Source organism: Tiliqua scincoides, chromosome 8 (assembly GCF_035046505.1).
Source record: "Tiliqua scincoides isolate rTilSci1 chromosome 8, rTilSci1.hap2, whole genome shotgun sequence".
Classification (NCBI taxonomy): Eukaryota; Metazoa; Chordata; class Lepidosauria; order Squamata; family Scincidae; genus Tiliqua; species Tiliqua scincoides.
Window position 1 is genome coordinate 17,922,479 of NC_089828.1, and position 17,488 is coordinate 17,939,966.

A 17,488-nucleotide genomic window follows, 5' to 3' on the forward strand; every position below is an offset into this window, starting at 1 on the left:
GAACCCAGGTGCAGAATGCCTATACTGGGTACAGCTGTCTATACACGGGGACGTATTTTCACGTGAATGACTATACCTGCGTTCAGGCTCTCAGATCAGCAATCCCTGCACACTGTGCCTGCATTGAAGGGAACGTGTGAATAACCAAATCCAGGCACAAAGCGACCATCAGCCCAATCCTAAAGAACACCACTCCTGCCAATGCAGCTGGGCCAATGCCTCATCATGCGTGTCGTCACTGTGGCCAGTGGCATCACTAGGGTTTGCATCACCTGGTGCGGGAGGCCAGCACATCACCTCCATGATGGATCTCCTCCCATCCAGTGGGCAGGGCAACACGGGGGCAGTGGGTGTGGTGATGTTCCATTGCCCCACCCCTACTGGTTTTGGGGCTGTAACTTTTGATAAACTAAAGATATTTCAATGCTGTTTGTTTCATTGCATTTCGCATGAAATTACACATTGAATGATATACAACATGGTGGTATTATTAGAAAATATACAGATTTTAAAAATTTTGGCCAGTAGTGGTGTCACTCCCCCATGTGTATCACCTGGTGTGGCCCACACCTTCTGCACCTCCTAGTGATGCAACTGACTGTGGCACTTCCACTGTTTCAGGTGCAGTACCGGTGGCATACCTGCCGCTTAAGATGGGACTCATTGATTGGTACCCCAAAACACATATGAACCCAGGTTTGTGTCCCGCAAAGCACATATGTACCCAGGTGAATAGACCTATGGAGGGCCAAATTGCACAATCTTTCCTTTCCCCCATTAGAGGGAAGAATCACACAACTTAAGCTCCGACCCTACATGATCATGTGGGCCGCCTCGCCACATGCGCACTTATGAGGGGGATGTGCGGGGTGGGAGAGGCATTACATCTGCGCTTCCATTCCAGGAAGAGAACCTGTGGCTCAGCCCACACATTTGAAACAGACCGGATAGCAGAATGCTGATGAGGATTGCCAAAGATTCAAAGAATTACAATTATTTATGATCGCTTGTCAGGCGTCTAGAGATAAAGTGGCCTTCTTTTGGGGTGGTATCTTCCCCCCCTCCTTTTTTTTAACCCACGGTTAAAGCCTTGCATGTTTTTAATTAATTTAACCCGACTTCAGAGGAAAGAGTCAATTAAGATGCTGTATTTAACACATTTGAGGGATCCTGGGAATATAAATCACATAGTTCAAAAGATTTGATATGCGCTTGAGGCTGCATGCCATGGTCACTCTGATTACCATGGAAACAGCTGGAAGGGGAGCCTAGCCCTCAGCTTTTAAAGAGATAGGCTTCATCCATCAGCTACCGAGGCAAAAAGAAGTATTCGGTGGCTACCGTTAAGCCATCTGTGGATTGTGGCACAGCTGAGTGGCTCGGGCGGCCATCAGTGGAGGGCAGCAAGCCAGATGGCTGCCTCTCCTTCACACCTGTCAATCATAGACCAAAATAAATCTGAGCGGGGTGTATGCGGGGGGGGGGCAGTGCAAAGGGTGATGTATAAAAAAATACTAAGCCCTAACTAGCATCTACCTGCATTCACTCAGCTGCCCCGGCTGCTTTTATGTCGCTGCCGTTTGCCGGGAACCTTCGGGCCTCTGTATATATAATTTCATTTTAATGAAGATTTACTTTTAATCTCAGCAAGCCCCCAGGATTGCAGAAGCCGCTTTGGCAAGGGATTCGGAGCTGCCTTGCGTGATGTGTGACATTTGGAACCGAGCCCAGCTCGCTGCGTCGTTCGACAATCCCCGAGTCTCTAGGGCAATGGGACTGGGGAAGAGACGCATCAGCAAAAAGTGGGCTTTTCGTGGTGCTGGAGCAAGGAGCGCATAGCATCCAAAGGGAGGGAGGGAAAAGGATAGGAAGTGATCTCTCTGGATTCTTTCAAACAGACTCTGCGCCTGGGATTCTGTTGCGTTCTTGGACTTGCTGTCAGGGGACTGCATAAGCACTTGGATGCCACAGACTATGGACACTGAAACAGTGCTGTGTAGGAAAAGGCATGTTCCTGCGTCAGAGTTTTGTTGCATCTAGTTCAGCATTGCCTATCTGACAGTGATTCGCCAGAGTTCCAAGTAGGCGATATTCCCCAGCCCTTCCTGGAGCTGCCAGGGATGTAAGCTGGGATGTCACGCTTGCGCTGGTGCTACGCCACTCAGCTACAATGCTTGCCCTCAGTTTTTTGCAGAGTTAAACACATTAAGCTGCAGGGCCGGCCTTAGGAGCTGCAGGGCCCAACTGGAATGCTTTTGTGGGGATCCCTCTACTAATTTTTTTAGCTCTTGAATGGAGTCAGATCAAGAAAAAAGCATCTGTTACTTCTGCATAGGTGGATAGGACTCCTGTACCTCTAGTGGTGGAGCAGAATACACACCGGGGAGGTCATCAGGAGGGAGGAAGGGAGCGTCCGACCAGCCCGCAGAGCTCCCTGACTCTCATCCGTCGCCATCCCATCCACAGCAGACCACTCTGGAGCAAGATGGGTAGAGAATGGTGCTGGGAGATGTCAGGGCAGGGAAAGAGCAAGGTGTTCATGCTGCCACCCGCATGGCAACAATTTCAGGCCAACCGGAAGCTGCGGCGGGCAGGAACAGCTTCTGAAGTGACCCAATGTAAGGCCAACTGGAAGTAGCTGTGGGCGGAAAGGCAGTGCGAGGCCCCCACCATGTGCAGGACCCAACTGGATGAAATGGTCCCAATTGCCAAAAAGCCAGCCCTGTGAAGCTGCTTTCCACTGAGTCAGACCACTGACTAGAGTTCATCTAACTCCATGTTGGTTGCAGAGGCTGGTAGTATTTCCCCAAAGTTTCAGAGAGGGGTTTTTCCAATCTCTTCCTATACTCTACCACTGCCTCTCTTTACTAAGAAGAGTACCTCATTTCTGTTACCGGTGTCTGGAAAAACAATGTCTGTGTTTGGACTTTGAGAGAGATGTTGGGGATCTATTTTTTGAAGACAGTGTGCACAAATAAGTTTCTTTTTTTCTGATTCAGACTCTGCCCATGGCTGTAGAACAGCGTTTCTCAACATGGGGGTTGGAACCCACTAAGTGAGTAGTGAGTTAATTTCAGGTGGGTCATGTAGCTCAGTCACCATTGAAAATACAGAGCTGAAAATGGCACACAGTTTGCTGGGCAGGACAGACTCTGGGAGACAGACCTGGTGCTTTCCCCTGAATAGATGAGAAGATGGGACGCTGGAAAGGGGGGGAGGGCAGTGTGGTTGGAGAAGGAGCCAAATCTGAATTCTGCTTTGACTTCCGAGCTGGAACGGCTGAATTCCGAGCTATGCAAAATAACAGCGCAAGTGTGTTGTGAAATGGGACCTTCGGTTGATCATGGCCGAGGTTTGAAGCCTAAATTGATGGTGTCACTTCTGGCCATGACAACACTTCTGGCCATGACATCACTTCCAGTGGGTCCAGAGAGACAGCCATTCTAAAAAGTGGATCCCAGTGCTAAAAGATTTGGGAACCACTGCTCTAGAAGTTGACTCTAGCTGTGTGCATGCCAGTCAATTTATGCGCACAGACACAGAAATGCTACTGCCCAAATTTCTGTCCATCCCTATAACTGCATATCTGGATCCCTTGCTACAGTAGCCAGTTCTGGAGAGGCTTTCGGTGGAATAAATGAACAGTAGGTAGAGACAAAGTTTCTGCAATTTGTAAAAATCTGTAAAAGAGGGGGGAGCGGCGCGTGTCTGGATCTCAGGCAGTTACCTTTGATGTGAAAACAGGGATGTATCAAGTACACAAGCATTGGGTGTGGGTTGCCAAACTGGGTGCCTCTTAAAACTGGAGATTTCTGAGCTGGATTCTGGTGATGTGACAAGGCACAGCCTGGTGACATCCTAAAGTGAGGCTTGATGATGTCACAAGACTGCCAAGTTTTGAACAATGGAACAAAAGGGAGGGGGTGGTGGTGAGACAAAAACAAAACACTGAAGTAACAGGGTGATTCTGGGCCAACTGGCAGCCCTAGTCCTGATTCTCCTCTATCGAAGGGTCTGCCCTCGTGGAGCTCCTGGGTCTGAAAGCCCCTGGAAAGATGTTGCAAGCCTTCAATTCAACTTCACGTTCGCCTATGACATCCACATTTTACGATCGTCCCAGATAGCAATTTTGAGGAGCAAAACATAACAGGATCACAGAGATAGAGGAAGTTAAATGGAATCAGGAAAGATCGCTTTATCATAACCTTTTCCACATGACCTCATATTTGATTTAATCTTTTGCCTGTTTCTACTTCACTTCTTTTCTTGCCTTTCCCAAGTCCAGGCTATTTTCTCTGCCTCGTTGCCTCTTCCTTCTCATATTCTCCAGAACATGTGAGAATTGCTTAAATGCACACAACTGTACATACCCTATAGCCACGATGCAGGTAATGCAATTTTATTTTATTTTAAATGACAAATATCCTGGATGGGTGGTTGCATGAGGTAAGACCTAAAAGCAAAAAGCTGCGGAATAATTTTGGAAGGTAGAAATGAAAGTGCCACTCATTTCCCGTGAATTCTGCCATGATCCGCATTTCAAACTTGCTATTAGGGACTGTCATAAGCATTTTGATGCTAGAGAGGAGCATTTGTCAAGGGGGGGGGCGAGAGAGAGAGAGAGAGTCGTCATCATAGTAGTAGTAGTACATGGAATTTTTCATCACAAGCAAAAACGTGGGTTGAGGTGTCATATCAGAAGTGACATACACTTTTGGAGATGGAAGACTTTGTACTAGAGTGACACACTATTATTTAAATACTTAATATATATTTGAACTAAAACAACAGCTCACAAAGCAGTATATACCAAACAAACACTTCACTTTGACTAAAGCGCTGTTCATACATTAAAGTATCCCTGGAACCTCACATGGACCAACAGACATACCTAGGTACAAACATTCTGAATCCAAGTATGGCAAAAGAACTAGATCCAATGAATACGAACAGCAAGAGAAGAGGCTCTGGTTGGACATCAAGAAGAAATTCTGGGCAGTAAGGGTGGTTTGGCAGTGGAACACAGTGGTGTCACAAGGGCTGCATCATCTTGTGCAGGAGGCCAGTGTGTCACCACCATGGCGGGTCTCCTCCCGTGCAGTGGGTGGGGTAACGCCCTGTGTGATGGACATGGTGATGCGCCATTGCCTCTTCCCACTGTTTTTTTGGCTAAAACTTTTGACAGAATAGAGCCTTTTCAATGTGGTTTGTTTCACTGCATTCTGCATGGAATTATGCATCATATGATATAACATGAGGGTATTATTCGAAGGTAGCGATACTTTCAAAATTTTGACCAGTAATGGTGGCACGTAACCCCCATGCACATCACCCAGTGTGGCCCGCACCCCTGCACCCCACTAGTGATGTCACTGGTGGAACAGATTGCCACGGGAGGTGATGGATTCTCCCGCACTGGAGATGTTCAAGCAGAGGCTCAATAGGTACCTGCCAGGGATTAGGATAATTTCCTGCTACAGGCAGGGGGCTGGACTAGTTGACACTGTGGAACCCTTCCAACTCTACGATAAACTGTGAGGGCTGCTCACACATTATGCTGTACCCAGGTATACATTTTCACATGAATTGGTTCATTTTTACTGATTAGCAACCAATAGGTTGCTTAGTGTACCAATACACTGTACACAGACTGTACAAGCATTGAATTGAATGTCTGATTATCTGATCCCAGGTAAAGATTATGGGCCCAATCCTATCCACCTTTCCAGCACCAGTGTAGCTGCAATGCACCCCCAAGGTCAGGGAGCAAATGTTCCCTTACTTTGAAGAGGCCACTGACTGCCTCCCCACCACAGGATGCAGGGCATGCCCCATTGGCACAGCTGCACTGGCACTGGAAAATGGGATACGATCAGGTCCTAACAGCGATTGAACCCAAGTACACAGATTAGAACCAGATACACACATGACTACCCCTTAAGGATATGTAAGCAAATAATGTAATAATGAGGGATGAACACCATGGGGTCTAATTCCTTCACAGTGCCCCTTCATCTTCAAGAGTCTCTCCTGGTTAGGACAGTATTACATGTATTTGCTTTCCAAATTCATGTCTTATTCTTCCCCTCCAGTTAGGGACATGCTCAAGGTGGCTAACAGTGCAAAGTTAAAAACAACAATAGATTCACTGAAAACACAAAAAAAAACCCTATAATTCAATAATACCAAAAGCAGACCTGAAGTAGCAGACAGAAAAAGTAAACTAATACTGTGATCCAGAGGGAAAAGCCAGTGAAAATAAAAAGGTTCTCAGCTGCCAACAAAACTGAATTAGTATGGTGCTGATCTCATCCCCTGTGGAGGGAGCTCTGGGTGCCACCATGGAGAAGGCTCTTTCACTTGTTGCCATCAGATGTATTTCTGCTGATGATGAAATACATAAAAGCCCTCTCTCTGAGGATCTGAGAGGATGGGGAGTTCCACATGGGAGAAGGTAATCCTTCACAATACTAGGATTCCAGGCTGTTTAGCGCTTGAAATGTTAAAATCAACAACCTCTGGACTGGAAAAGAAAGAGTAGATGTGGAGGGGAAGAGAGTGCTGAGCAACAGCACTGGTGAGCAGGAGAAGCAAAGGCTGGCACACCATCAGGTAAGGGTGTCAGGAGTCCTTGTGACCCCTGGTTCTGGTGTGGCGAGAGAGGGACGAACTTCTCACTTCCCTCTTTCTCCACCTTATGGATGAGTTGCTAAGACCCCGTCATGCTCCCCTGTCTTTAGTTTAAATTAAAAAGCCCCAAACAATGTAGCCTTTCCTTGTAAGGAAGCCCTTTGATCATTTTATTTGGCCTTTTCTGCACCTTTTCCAGCTCTACCATATCCTTCCTGACTGTTAACCAGAACTGGACAGACTATTCCAGACAGAACTGCACCATAGGTTTAAAAAAGTCATTGTAATAGTAGCAGTTTTATTTTCAGATCCTTTCCCTGTGGTTCCAAGCATGGAATTGGTTTTCACAGCGGCCATGCAATGGGTTGATGTTTTCACTGAGCTGCCCGCAAGTTGCAGAGGAAAGAGGAGAACTTGGCATGGGGATGTGGCTACTGGTGGCAGTTTGGTGTTCCCGCAAACACGTAGCTTAATTCTTAAGAGTTGAGTAGGTCAGGCTACAGGTTATATCCAGCTCCTGCTAAAAGGTGAGCCTTTGTGCCAGTATATTACACCTGCCAGCTGTGTTGTTCTGCAAGGTTTTATGCCACACTGTATAAATGATCTAAATTGCCATAAAGTTATATTGGCATGTTATAAAAGTTGTTTAGAAGTTGTTAAGCTTTAGAGATGGGCATCTACCCTAGTAACAAAATCCCCTGTAAAAAAACCAAAAATCTGGTAGGGAGGAAGGCTGTGTCCAGGTAAGTGTCACACCACTTGACAAGAGAGATGTACAGTTTGATTAATCAGAATACAATAAAAATATTAATGAGGAGCTGCTGAATTACAGACTCCAGTGCAATCCTGGGCATTGTGTTGCTACCATAGCCCCTCCCCACCACACACACACTTACAATGCTCCCAACTCCCTTGTAGGAATTTGGAAAGCACTGCACTAGATAGTTGGGACAATGTTGTAGTTCCGTCATCCCCAAGACTCCTGCTTAAGAAGTCTCAAATTGCAGAATATCATTGCCTTGCAAGGATACCATACGCTTCCAGTTCAAGTGAGCTCCATTATGGTCCAGTCGAGACTGGTCAATTAATGAGGGCAACTGAGGCAGTCACCTCAGGTAGCAGATGACAAAAGGAACCTATCTTTGTCTGCCGACTTCCCTCCACCTCTCCTCCTCCTCGGCCCAGTAAAGAAACAGGGGGAGAGAAAAGAAGAGGTAGTGTGGAATAGAAGAGAGCATTGACTAGAGAGTCAGAAAAGGAAGTATAAAGGAGATGAGAATAGTGGGTTAGAGAATTTTGGAGACACTCTAGCCCAACATTCTCCTCTCCTCCACACTTCTGCTTCTCCCCCTTTCTTTTCCAAACTGGAAAGAGGAACAGAAACTAGCAGACCACCAGGTAAGGGTGGGGAAGCATTTGGCATGCCACCTCAGGCATAGAGGGTCTGACCTGGGTACAGTCCACTTGTCTCTCCAGTCCCTGGTTCCCTAACCAGGAGGAGTAGCAGCAAAGGACACAGCTGATGCACCAGCAGGTAAAGAGGGGCAGCATTTAGTATGCCACTGAGGTCTTGGGCAAATGTCTTTGACCTATACAGTGACAGCTGAACAACTTATTTTTTTCAAAGCCAGTCCAAGTAGTAGTTTGGTTCTCTGAGAAGAAACCAGGCCTGTCCCAACTTCTGGGTTTTGCTTAATGGATTTTTGACTCAGCTGAACATAAGAACAGCCCCATTGGATCAGGCCATAGGCCCATCTAGTCCAGCTTCCTGTATCTCACAGCGGCCCACCAAATGCCCCAGGGAGCACACCAGATAACAAGAGACCTCATCCTGGTGCCCTTCCTTGCATCTGGCATTCTGACATAACCCATTTCTAAAACCTGGAGGTTGTGCATACACATCATGGCTTGTACCCCGTAATGGATTTTTCCTCCAGAAACTTGTCCAATCCCCTTTTAAAGGCGTCCAGGCCAGTCGCCATCACCACATCCTGTAGCAAAGAGTTCCACAGACCGACCACACACTGAGTAAAGAAATATTTTCTTTTGTCTGTTCTATCTCTCCCAACACTCAATTTTAGTGGATGTCCCCTATTGCTGCAGTGGCTGCCTGCTAGTCAGGAGAGAAAGCTCTCTCTGAGGCTTTGATTTGCACTTGGGAGGCCAACGATCAACCAAGCCCATAGCAGGCCTGGGCGGAAATTTATGGGCTTTGGTCAGTTCTCGCAGAACAGTGGGCAGAGAGCTGTTCTTTGGCCATAAATATTGATGCTGATCTCCAGGTCTCTGACTACATGTTTCACTCACAGATTTCAACCTTCTCCCAAGTTGATTTGCAGGCAGTGCCAACAGACCGCAATAATTTCCCCATCACCGACATGCACCCCTCCCTCTTTCACTTGCGAACCGGCACCCAGGGAACTGTTTAACAAGGCAAAGGCAACAACAAGAAAAAACAGAAGGGCACAAAATGAACAAGAAAATAAGTTTCTGATTAATATCACAGGGGAGATCCTCAGTGTTGATTAGCTTTCCTGGAATCAGGCCAGGGCCTTGTATTCTGCAAGGAGTTCAAAGGAGCTTTTTTGGTTCATTCATTCCATGCTGGAAGCCTGTGGGTGTTGTCACAGGTGATGCTAGGATGGTTCACTTTTAAGTCTGGAATGCGTCACTTGTAAATATGGTTAAAGCAAGGTGAACAATCAGAGTTAAACTTGAATACAGGGCTGGATCAAGACCTCCTGGAGTCTGAGGTGGTGCATTCCACCACACCACTTCTCCTTACCCAGAAGTGAGCCAGCAACCCACCTCAACCACTCCACCGCAAGCCCTCCCACTCCCTGGATTCAAAAATGAAAAAATACAAAAGGAGAAGAGAAAGTGTGGAGGAGAGGAGAGTGGTGGGCTAGAGTGCCTCCAGAAATGTCTAGCCCAACACTCTCTTCCATAATTCCTCTCCCACTTTGTTCTCTTTGTCATTTTCAGTTCCAAGGAGCAGGAAGAGGAACAGTGGGGGGCTGAAGCTGGCATGCAGCTGGGTTAAGAGGAAGCCTGAGTTTGGCATGGCAAAACATTGCACAAGGAGGGTGGCAGCATTTGGCATGCTGGGAAGTCTTGGGCCAACCTTGCTTTGAACCCTCAAGAGCACAATGCAAAAGCTAAGGAGCATTCACAACCTCTGAAACAACATAGGATATTTCTGAGCCTGTTAGCAAGAAGGTAAGGCCTCTGACTCATCCCATCTGCTTTTAGGGATTATCCAGCTCAGAGGCTGTGAGGCAAATGCCAATAGAGCACAAATCCTGACTCACTGAGTATATTGTCAACCCTGTTAGAGTAAAGCTAAGCGTACAACTCTCAGCTGTCTTGTAGGGGTGTGCAACACCTTTTACGAATTCATGGCTTGGAATCTAATAATGCAGTGTTTCTCATATTGTGGGTCGGGATCCACTAGGTGGGTCTCGAGCCAATTTCAGGTGGGTCCCTGTTCATTTCAATATTTTATTTTTAATCTAAATAATAATAATAATACAGGTATTTCTATACCACCTTTCTAGATCCTCAGATTTGTTTCGTTCTGATCTGGCCTCCATCCTGGCCTCCATCCTCCCACGCTCAGAGCAGATGGAATAACTCGGCTCAGCTTGTCAGCTGCTTCAAGGTTGCACGGTGCCGGTGGCCTCGAACTGGCGACCTTCGGATGTTATCTTCAGGCAAACGGAGGCTCAACCCTCTAGACCAGACCTCCTGCCCATTATTAGATGGACCTCCTGCCCATCTATTAGACAATGCTTCCATGGGATGTGACTGCATTTGGGGAAATGTGACAGACCTATACTTTTAACAAGCTACTATGTATATTCTTTTATCAATGATAGTTAATGGGACTTACTCCTGGGTAACTGTAGGATTACAGCCTAGAATTGTTAAAAATTTTCCTGCTTAATGATGTCACTTCTGGTCATGACATCACTTCCGATGGGTTCTGACAGATTCATATTCTAAAAAGTGGGTCCCGGTGCTATATGTGTGAGAACCACTATAATAATGGATTGATCAATTATACCTGTATAAATGTGCCTATGACTAAAACAATCATTCGGAATATTTCTTTCTAGACGATTCATATATATATATTCCCTGCAGGCATCAGTGCAGAAAAGGCACTCCCTCCTATATGAAAAAAGAGGTGAAATGCATCTTCTAAGATTGGGATGTCTAAGTACTTAATTAAGATTTAAGTTATTTAAACTTTTTTAAAAAATTGCCTTATGGTAGGATCGAATCCTGGCTACGCACCTGATTTGCAAATCAGAAAACCCCTCTTACAGATCTCAACCCTACCAAGAATTGCCTTGGTGGCCTTGGGCAAGTCAGTCCCTATTTGCAACATAAGGAGATAAGTGTCAGTCTACCTTACAGGGTTGTTGTAAGGATTATAATTAGGAAATACACATGAAGTACTTTGAAGAGCTGCAAGCAGTATATTTATAGTAATGATCACAAGACTGAGAAGGGTTTATTTCACCCGGAAGGTACGTTTTTGCCTTGTTTCTTCCACAATGTTTGGAGAAACACAGGAAACTGCCATACCAAGTCAAACCATTGGTCCATCTAGCTTTGTACTGCTGCACACAGACTGGCAGCTGCTGTCCAAGATTTCAAGTAGGAATCTTTCTCTGCCCTACCTGGAGATGTCAAGGATGAAACCTGGAATCTTCCACATGTACTCTACTAACAAGCTGCAGTCCTTCCCCGAGGCAGCTGTGCCTATAAGCATGCTATGGGCATATTCCAGGGAACAGTGGCTAATCCTGGTTCTGCAATGCACCTTCCTGTGCGTTTACATGCATTTCCCTTTCAGACATTGGCTTCATCTTGAAAACGTAGTGGAGAAGCACCAGACACATCCACTACATAAAATGTGAATGGACCCTTTTTTCCCCAGGGCCCTGACGCCCCTTTTCACAGCACTGCAGGGTTGGCTTGCTAGCCACATCAACCCTGAGGACAGGCAATCGCTTCCCTCTGCTCTGTCTACCTGCTGTTGCCTATTGCGGCAGCAAGTCCAGGAGGAGCTGATTACACTTAAAACAAATTTCAATCATCGTCCCCTGGATAATAATCCTTGTTGCCAAAGTTAGCATCAGGGATGCCTGCCACAAATGTGGCTTGTGGGAGCAATGCGGGGGAACACATGAACTTCAACTGCGCTGACAGTGCAGCGAGTGGTAAGCACAGAGGTGTTCATTAGTTCTCTGTAAATTTTACATGCAGAGCCTCTTCTGTAGTGAGAGCTGAATGGTCCTTGTGGGGTAGGGCTGTAGTTCAGGGGCAGATACATGCAGAAATTTCTAGGAGTGATCCCTAGGGTGAAACAGATGAAACAGGTGTTTCCAGGTGAAACAGATCTCAATGGGCAGAGGATGGGAAAGGTCCAATGGCAACTGGAGATGCATCACCAATCAAAAGCATTTTCAGAACTTCCAGATGGACTTAGAATGTTGGTTACAGAATATTAAATTGATTTCAAATCTCCCAAGTACTAATCCCACGCAGTGGCATCATTAGGGTTTGTGTCACCTGGTGCGGGAGCATCACCCCCCCCCCAACGGAGCTCCTCCCATGCAGTGAGCGTGGCAACGCCCCCTGCGGTGAGCCTGGGGAGGCACCATCATGGCACCACTACTGTTTGCTTAGCTATAACTTTTGACAGAATAAAGATATTTCAATGTGGTTTGTTTCATTGCATTTGTCATGAAATTATGCATCGAGTGATATATAACATGATGGTATTATTCAAAAATACCAAGTTTTCAAAAATTTTGGCCAGTAGTATTGTCAACCCCACATGAACCCCCCGCATATCCCTAGTGATACCACTGACCCACCGCTCAATGGAGGAAAGCAACTCCATTCCGCCCACCCCCACGGAAGGTTTTGGATGCTCTGGAGGTGCTTATAGTCTGTGCTTCTCCCAAACAGTACCAGGAAATAAGAAATGGGATTGTCCATGAGCTTGCTGCACTAATCTCTGCACTGCTTCATAATCCAAGTCACTAAGAGCACAAGCAAAAGCTTTTGTTACCAACTCTTTAAGCTACCCAGCCTCTGTTTTCTTGACCTTTTGGGCTCATACTGAAACAACAGCAACTGCAAGAGTCCCAGATGCTCCAGCATTCAAAGTAGATGCTGCAAGAGGTTCAACAGCAGCCCTGCTCTTTTACCCTCCTCATATTCCCAGAGCCGTATTGATTTGTGAAGACAACATAAAATCCAGGTTGTAAATAACACACAACCGACAATCTGAAGTTTGCCCATCCACCCGTGCCAAGCCCAGCATCTGCGGCCTAGATCTCACCAAATTAATAAACCTCTGTCTGGGCTGTACCACTCGAGACTGCCCACATGATGGGAGTGTTCCTGCATGTACACAGGGATCTGTGGAAAGAATGCACCCCCACCTGCAATCTGAGGTGACACGATCCAGATACAAGTGTACCATGTTGGCTGGCATTCTAAATTCTCTAACTTCCCCCTTGATAACTTAGAGCAGGGGTCTCTAAGCTTTTCGGCTGAAGGGCCACATCAAATATCTGGCATGGTATCAAGGACCGGAAAAAAAATTAAATATAAAATTTAAATAAATAAATATATTAGAGATGGAACTTAGATGAATGAATAAACGAATGGGCTCAAATGTCCGGGACTTCTCCAAGCACCGACACAGCCCAAGAAATAAAGTACACACTCAAATGGACCCCCATTCCCCTACCCCACAAGCACAACTCTGGTTGTGTTTGGTCAACTGGGCCAGAGGCTCTCAGGGGATCAGAGGCTGGCCGCAGGCCGTACGCAGGCCGCATCTGGCCCCCGGGCCAGGGTTTGGAGACCCCTGACTTAGAGAAATGAACAGGAATTGATTTTAAGCGGGCAGAATTCAGTCTCAAAGCGTGACCAGATGAATTTAACAGAATGTGAGCCATGCATTTCTACTCAGAAGTAAGTCCCATTATAGTCAATGGAGCTTGCTCTCAGGTAAGCATGGACAGAATCGCAACCTGTATCTACCAGGAGACATCATAGACATCCTTTTAAAAGTAGGCAACCTCAAAATGTCAGATGCAATGGAGTGGCAACAGGAGGCAGGTATCTTGTTGTCTGGTCAAGACAACTGTGCCACTGTGAGATACAGGAAGCAGGACGAGATGGGCCTTTGGTCTGAACCAGCACAGCTCTTCTTATGTTCTTATTAGGTCACTGCTATTACTATTCTGCAAAGTACTATTCTTATCTTGTGCTTTCCAAGCTCTTCCACCTTTCTCTTCTTTATATTGGGAAGCAAGTGGGAAGAAGAAGAGGAGGAACAACAGCAGCAGCAGCAGCTATAATTGCTGCTTGGTGCAGAGCTGGGTTAGGCCAGGGAGAGCCAGGACAACTGAGCAGTCAGGCAGCCAGCAGAGTTGGCAGAGGCAGAGGGTCATCACCCACCATCAGAGATGGCAGAGGCAATCCACAGCCTCAGGTGGTAGCTTCACCCAGCTTCAACAGTGAACCGACCTTTAGTAAACACTATTTCAGATCAAATGGAGTGTGTCTCAGTTCCTTGACCTGATGGATTTTAGTAAGACGATAACCTTCCTCCTTTTTCCTGAAGTTGATTTCCAGGATCTTTCCTTGCACAGAGGAATCTATTCTGCTGTGCCTTGCGCTTTGGGCAATCAAAGCCTGGTAACATTAGACGACGGGGTACAACATTCCATAAACCACATAATTTCACATTCTTGGAATACAGTTCTTGTTTGGTTTCTCACATATTAGGCACAAAAATGTGTGTTGTAGGCTGCCCATATAGGCACACACATATCACAAAAGTGCAGGATATACACCGAGTTCTACTCAGTTCAAATCTACTTGGAATGTACTAATGACCCATCCCGCAATGCATGCAAAGACTCATCAGCGTGCTGTTATTGGACCAAGATATTTTCTCACTTACATCAACGACACTGATCTATTCTCACAATATCTGCCAGGCAACAAGGCAGTTTCATCCGTGCAATATTCTGTTTGAGCCCAAAGCATCTCACAAAACCTCAGAATCTCAAGGTGGAACAAGTTGCTTCGGTGTCCATTAGGCACAAATATTTGCGCAGCTTCGAAGACTACAAAATCCATGATGCATTGTGACCAAGAATGAAACACAGGTCCACAGAGCGTTTAAACAGCCTTGAGACAACAAGCCCCATGATGCATTAGGCTCATCAGCATAAAAGGACCTTTAATTGAAGCAAGCCACTGACAATATCAAAGGAAAGGTAGGCAATGAGAACCAGGCTTTGAATATAGAATTAAACAGAACCTCCTGTCAGTGCACTTATAACTTTCATACATGCTGCCTCTCCTCTTCCAGCAACTTTTGCACATTCTTGTACATAGTGTTCCTAGTTCCAAACACAATTTATGAACCAACCAGTCTATGAATGTATGAGTCTACATTTCACTGTCCCCCAAATTCCCAGCTCTAGATATAGTTCACATTCCCCCACTCTCTGAGATCTCCACTTACTTCACGGAGCTCCTTGGCCACCTCCTTGAGCTCTTGCAAGATGCCTTCGAGCTGTCCGATCACCATTTTCATGCGCCCCCTGATGCGCTCCCTCTCACTGGTATTGCCGCCGTTGGTCGCGTTGTCCGTGGGCTGCCTATCTTGCAAGCCCCGGGAGTTCATCCTTCACAGGATGCCGGGGTGCTGGGGCAGAGCTGCGGGGGGCATTCTGCTTTAGCCCAGCCTGACTGTGCCTCCACGGAGCCCCTCTTGGCTGGGGAGATCTCCACATCTTAACGTCCCCCCCTGCCCCAGAAAACGCCAGCTGCACGCTCCCTTGCCACCTTTTGATCTTCCCAGCCTAGCTGGACTGGGGCAGCAAAGCTGGGGTGAATGGAGTAGGACGAAATAAGAAAAGAATCTAAGAAATGCTCATGAGTATAAGAGAACAGAGGCCACCATTGGCTTGCACAGCTGGTGGCAAAGGACTGCCACGAACAGCCAACTCTGCCGGCTCCAAAATGCCAGGTTCTAGATAAAGTGCAGAACGAGGCCGATAGACTGTGCCAATCTATGTCATGCTGGCTATCCCAACAGCCTGGGCATTACAGCCAATGAGCTAGTCCCTTGGGAGAAGAAAATTCCTGGTGATCCTGAAGGCAGTGTCTTATTTTCTTCCTCTGCACCTTCCCCACATTCCTTCTTCAGGGGGGTCTTCACTTTGGCACCACAGTCATCGCTATTGCCTGGTGGGTTGATGCAAGGTTTCCAAAAACCAACATATGTTTGGAGGTTTCTTGTTGGGATCTTGGGAAGCTCCTTAAAATGACAAGTGTGGTTTTAAGCATAAAAGGGAGGGCATTCATGAGAGGCTGGAAGCACTGACAAACCCATACCACTTCCTGCAAGGGGGGGGGGGGAAGAGGAAAAAAAAACACACACATCAAGCATCATCAGAAGTGTCCCTCTAATATAATCAACCTTTCAAATATCTTTGCATCAATGTGACACAGGCCCCTGGGGTTCCATTCCCTCTGGGAACACTCAGAGCCATCTGTTCCCCCCCCCCCCCAGAGAACCCATCACATAGGGATTTGCTCTACGGAAAGTAAACCTTGCCTCCTGAGAAGAATCACCCATGCTCTGTGACCCCCCCTTTCCTTGCCTTGTCCCACAAACTCCATCCCTTCCAAAGCAGCTCCAACTTCAACATGAAGGATCAGGCATTGGGTGAGAATCAGCTAGCAGTGGTAGAACATTAACACTACACACAAAGACGCATATTATGCACAAACTATGCAAAATGTGTTGAAGTGTGTGCTGATTTTGGCACAGCCCTTGAATCTCTCCCAGTCACATCAAGCACAAAGTTTACCACTCACACGCACACAGCACAGCACAATGCTTTCTCCTTTGGGGCCCTCAAATGGCAGTGCCTCCCTGGCAAATGCCTGCAAGCTCTCAAAGTGATTCTTAAAAAAAAACATTTTCTCTGCAAAGAAAAAAATAAAACTGGCTCATTCCTGAATTAGGACGAGGACTCAAAGTGCCAACTTACTAGCAAAGCAGCTGCTTCAGTTCCCTTTAGCTCCCATTTTCAGCTTGCGCTCCTTTCCTCCTGTGCCTTTGGACTTTAGTGGCCAATCCATGGGTCCTCAGCCCCATCTGTGGGGCCGGGTGAACCTGGACATGGGTGGTGAGCCATCAGGTACATCCAAGAGTCAATCCAGAGCATGCCAACCCTGCTTTCCAATGAGCCCTCTCACACTGCACAGAGATGCCTGGTGATTATTGCCCTTTCAATTCCCTTCAAGTATGGAGGAGAGAGAAGTGAGGCAAACAGGAAACTGTGCCCACTCCTTGCATGGAGAGAGAAGGAGAGACTGAGCCCCTCTTCCTGCAACCAGCTAGCCAACCAGCTGGGGAGACTAATCAATTCAGTTCAGAAGCTCTGGCTTTGCAGCCTTTCCATCTGCATAGCAGAAGGGCACCTCTCCACTGGCCCAGGGGCCCTGGGCACCAGTCCACAGGTGACATGGCTCCAGCTGAAGACGCCTATGGGAAGAGGCAGAGGAAGAGAGGGAGAAAGTCAGCATCCTTCTCCCTGCACCCCATCCCACCAGCACAGAGGATGTTGCCAGGTCAGCTTCTCCCCAGCAGCCACCCTGGAGCTGCTTTTCAGCTGGGCAAAGCCCCCAAGGAGGCTGTTCTGGAGCAGGCGGCTGCTTCTTCGGGACCCATCCGGAGCCAAGCTAGGCTACTGCAGCTCACATCCTGCTGGAGCCGCCCCTTGGCAGCGGGGCAAGGCAG

At 47.0% G+C, this 17,488-nt stretch overlaps 1 protein-coding gene across 1 annotated transcript in view; it reads right to left on the bottom strand.

Annotated features, from left to right (window-relative positions):
* INSYN1 (inhibitory synaptic factor 1) overlaps window positions 1-15,361 on the bottom strand; it is an 87,660-nt gene extending 72,299 nt beyond the window's left edge. Inside the window, exon 1 of the mRNA XM_066636571.1 lies at window positions 15,200-15,361. Coding sequence (XP_066492668.1) covers window positions 15,200-15,361 — 162 coding nt within the window. The remainder of the gene's footprint in view (window positions 1-15,199) is intronic.
* Window positions 15,362-17,488: the final 2,127 nt, after the last annotated feature.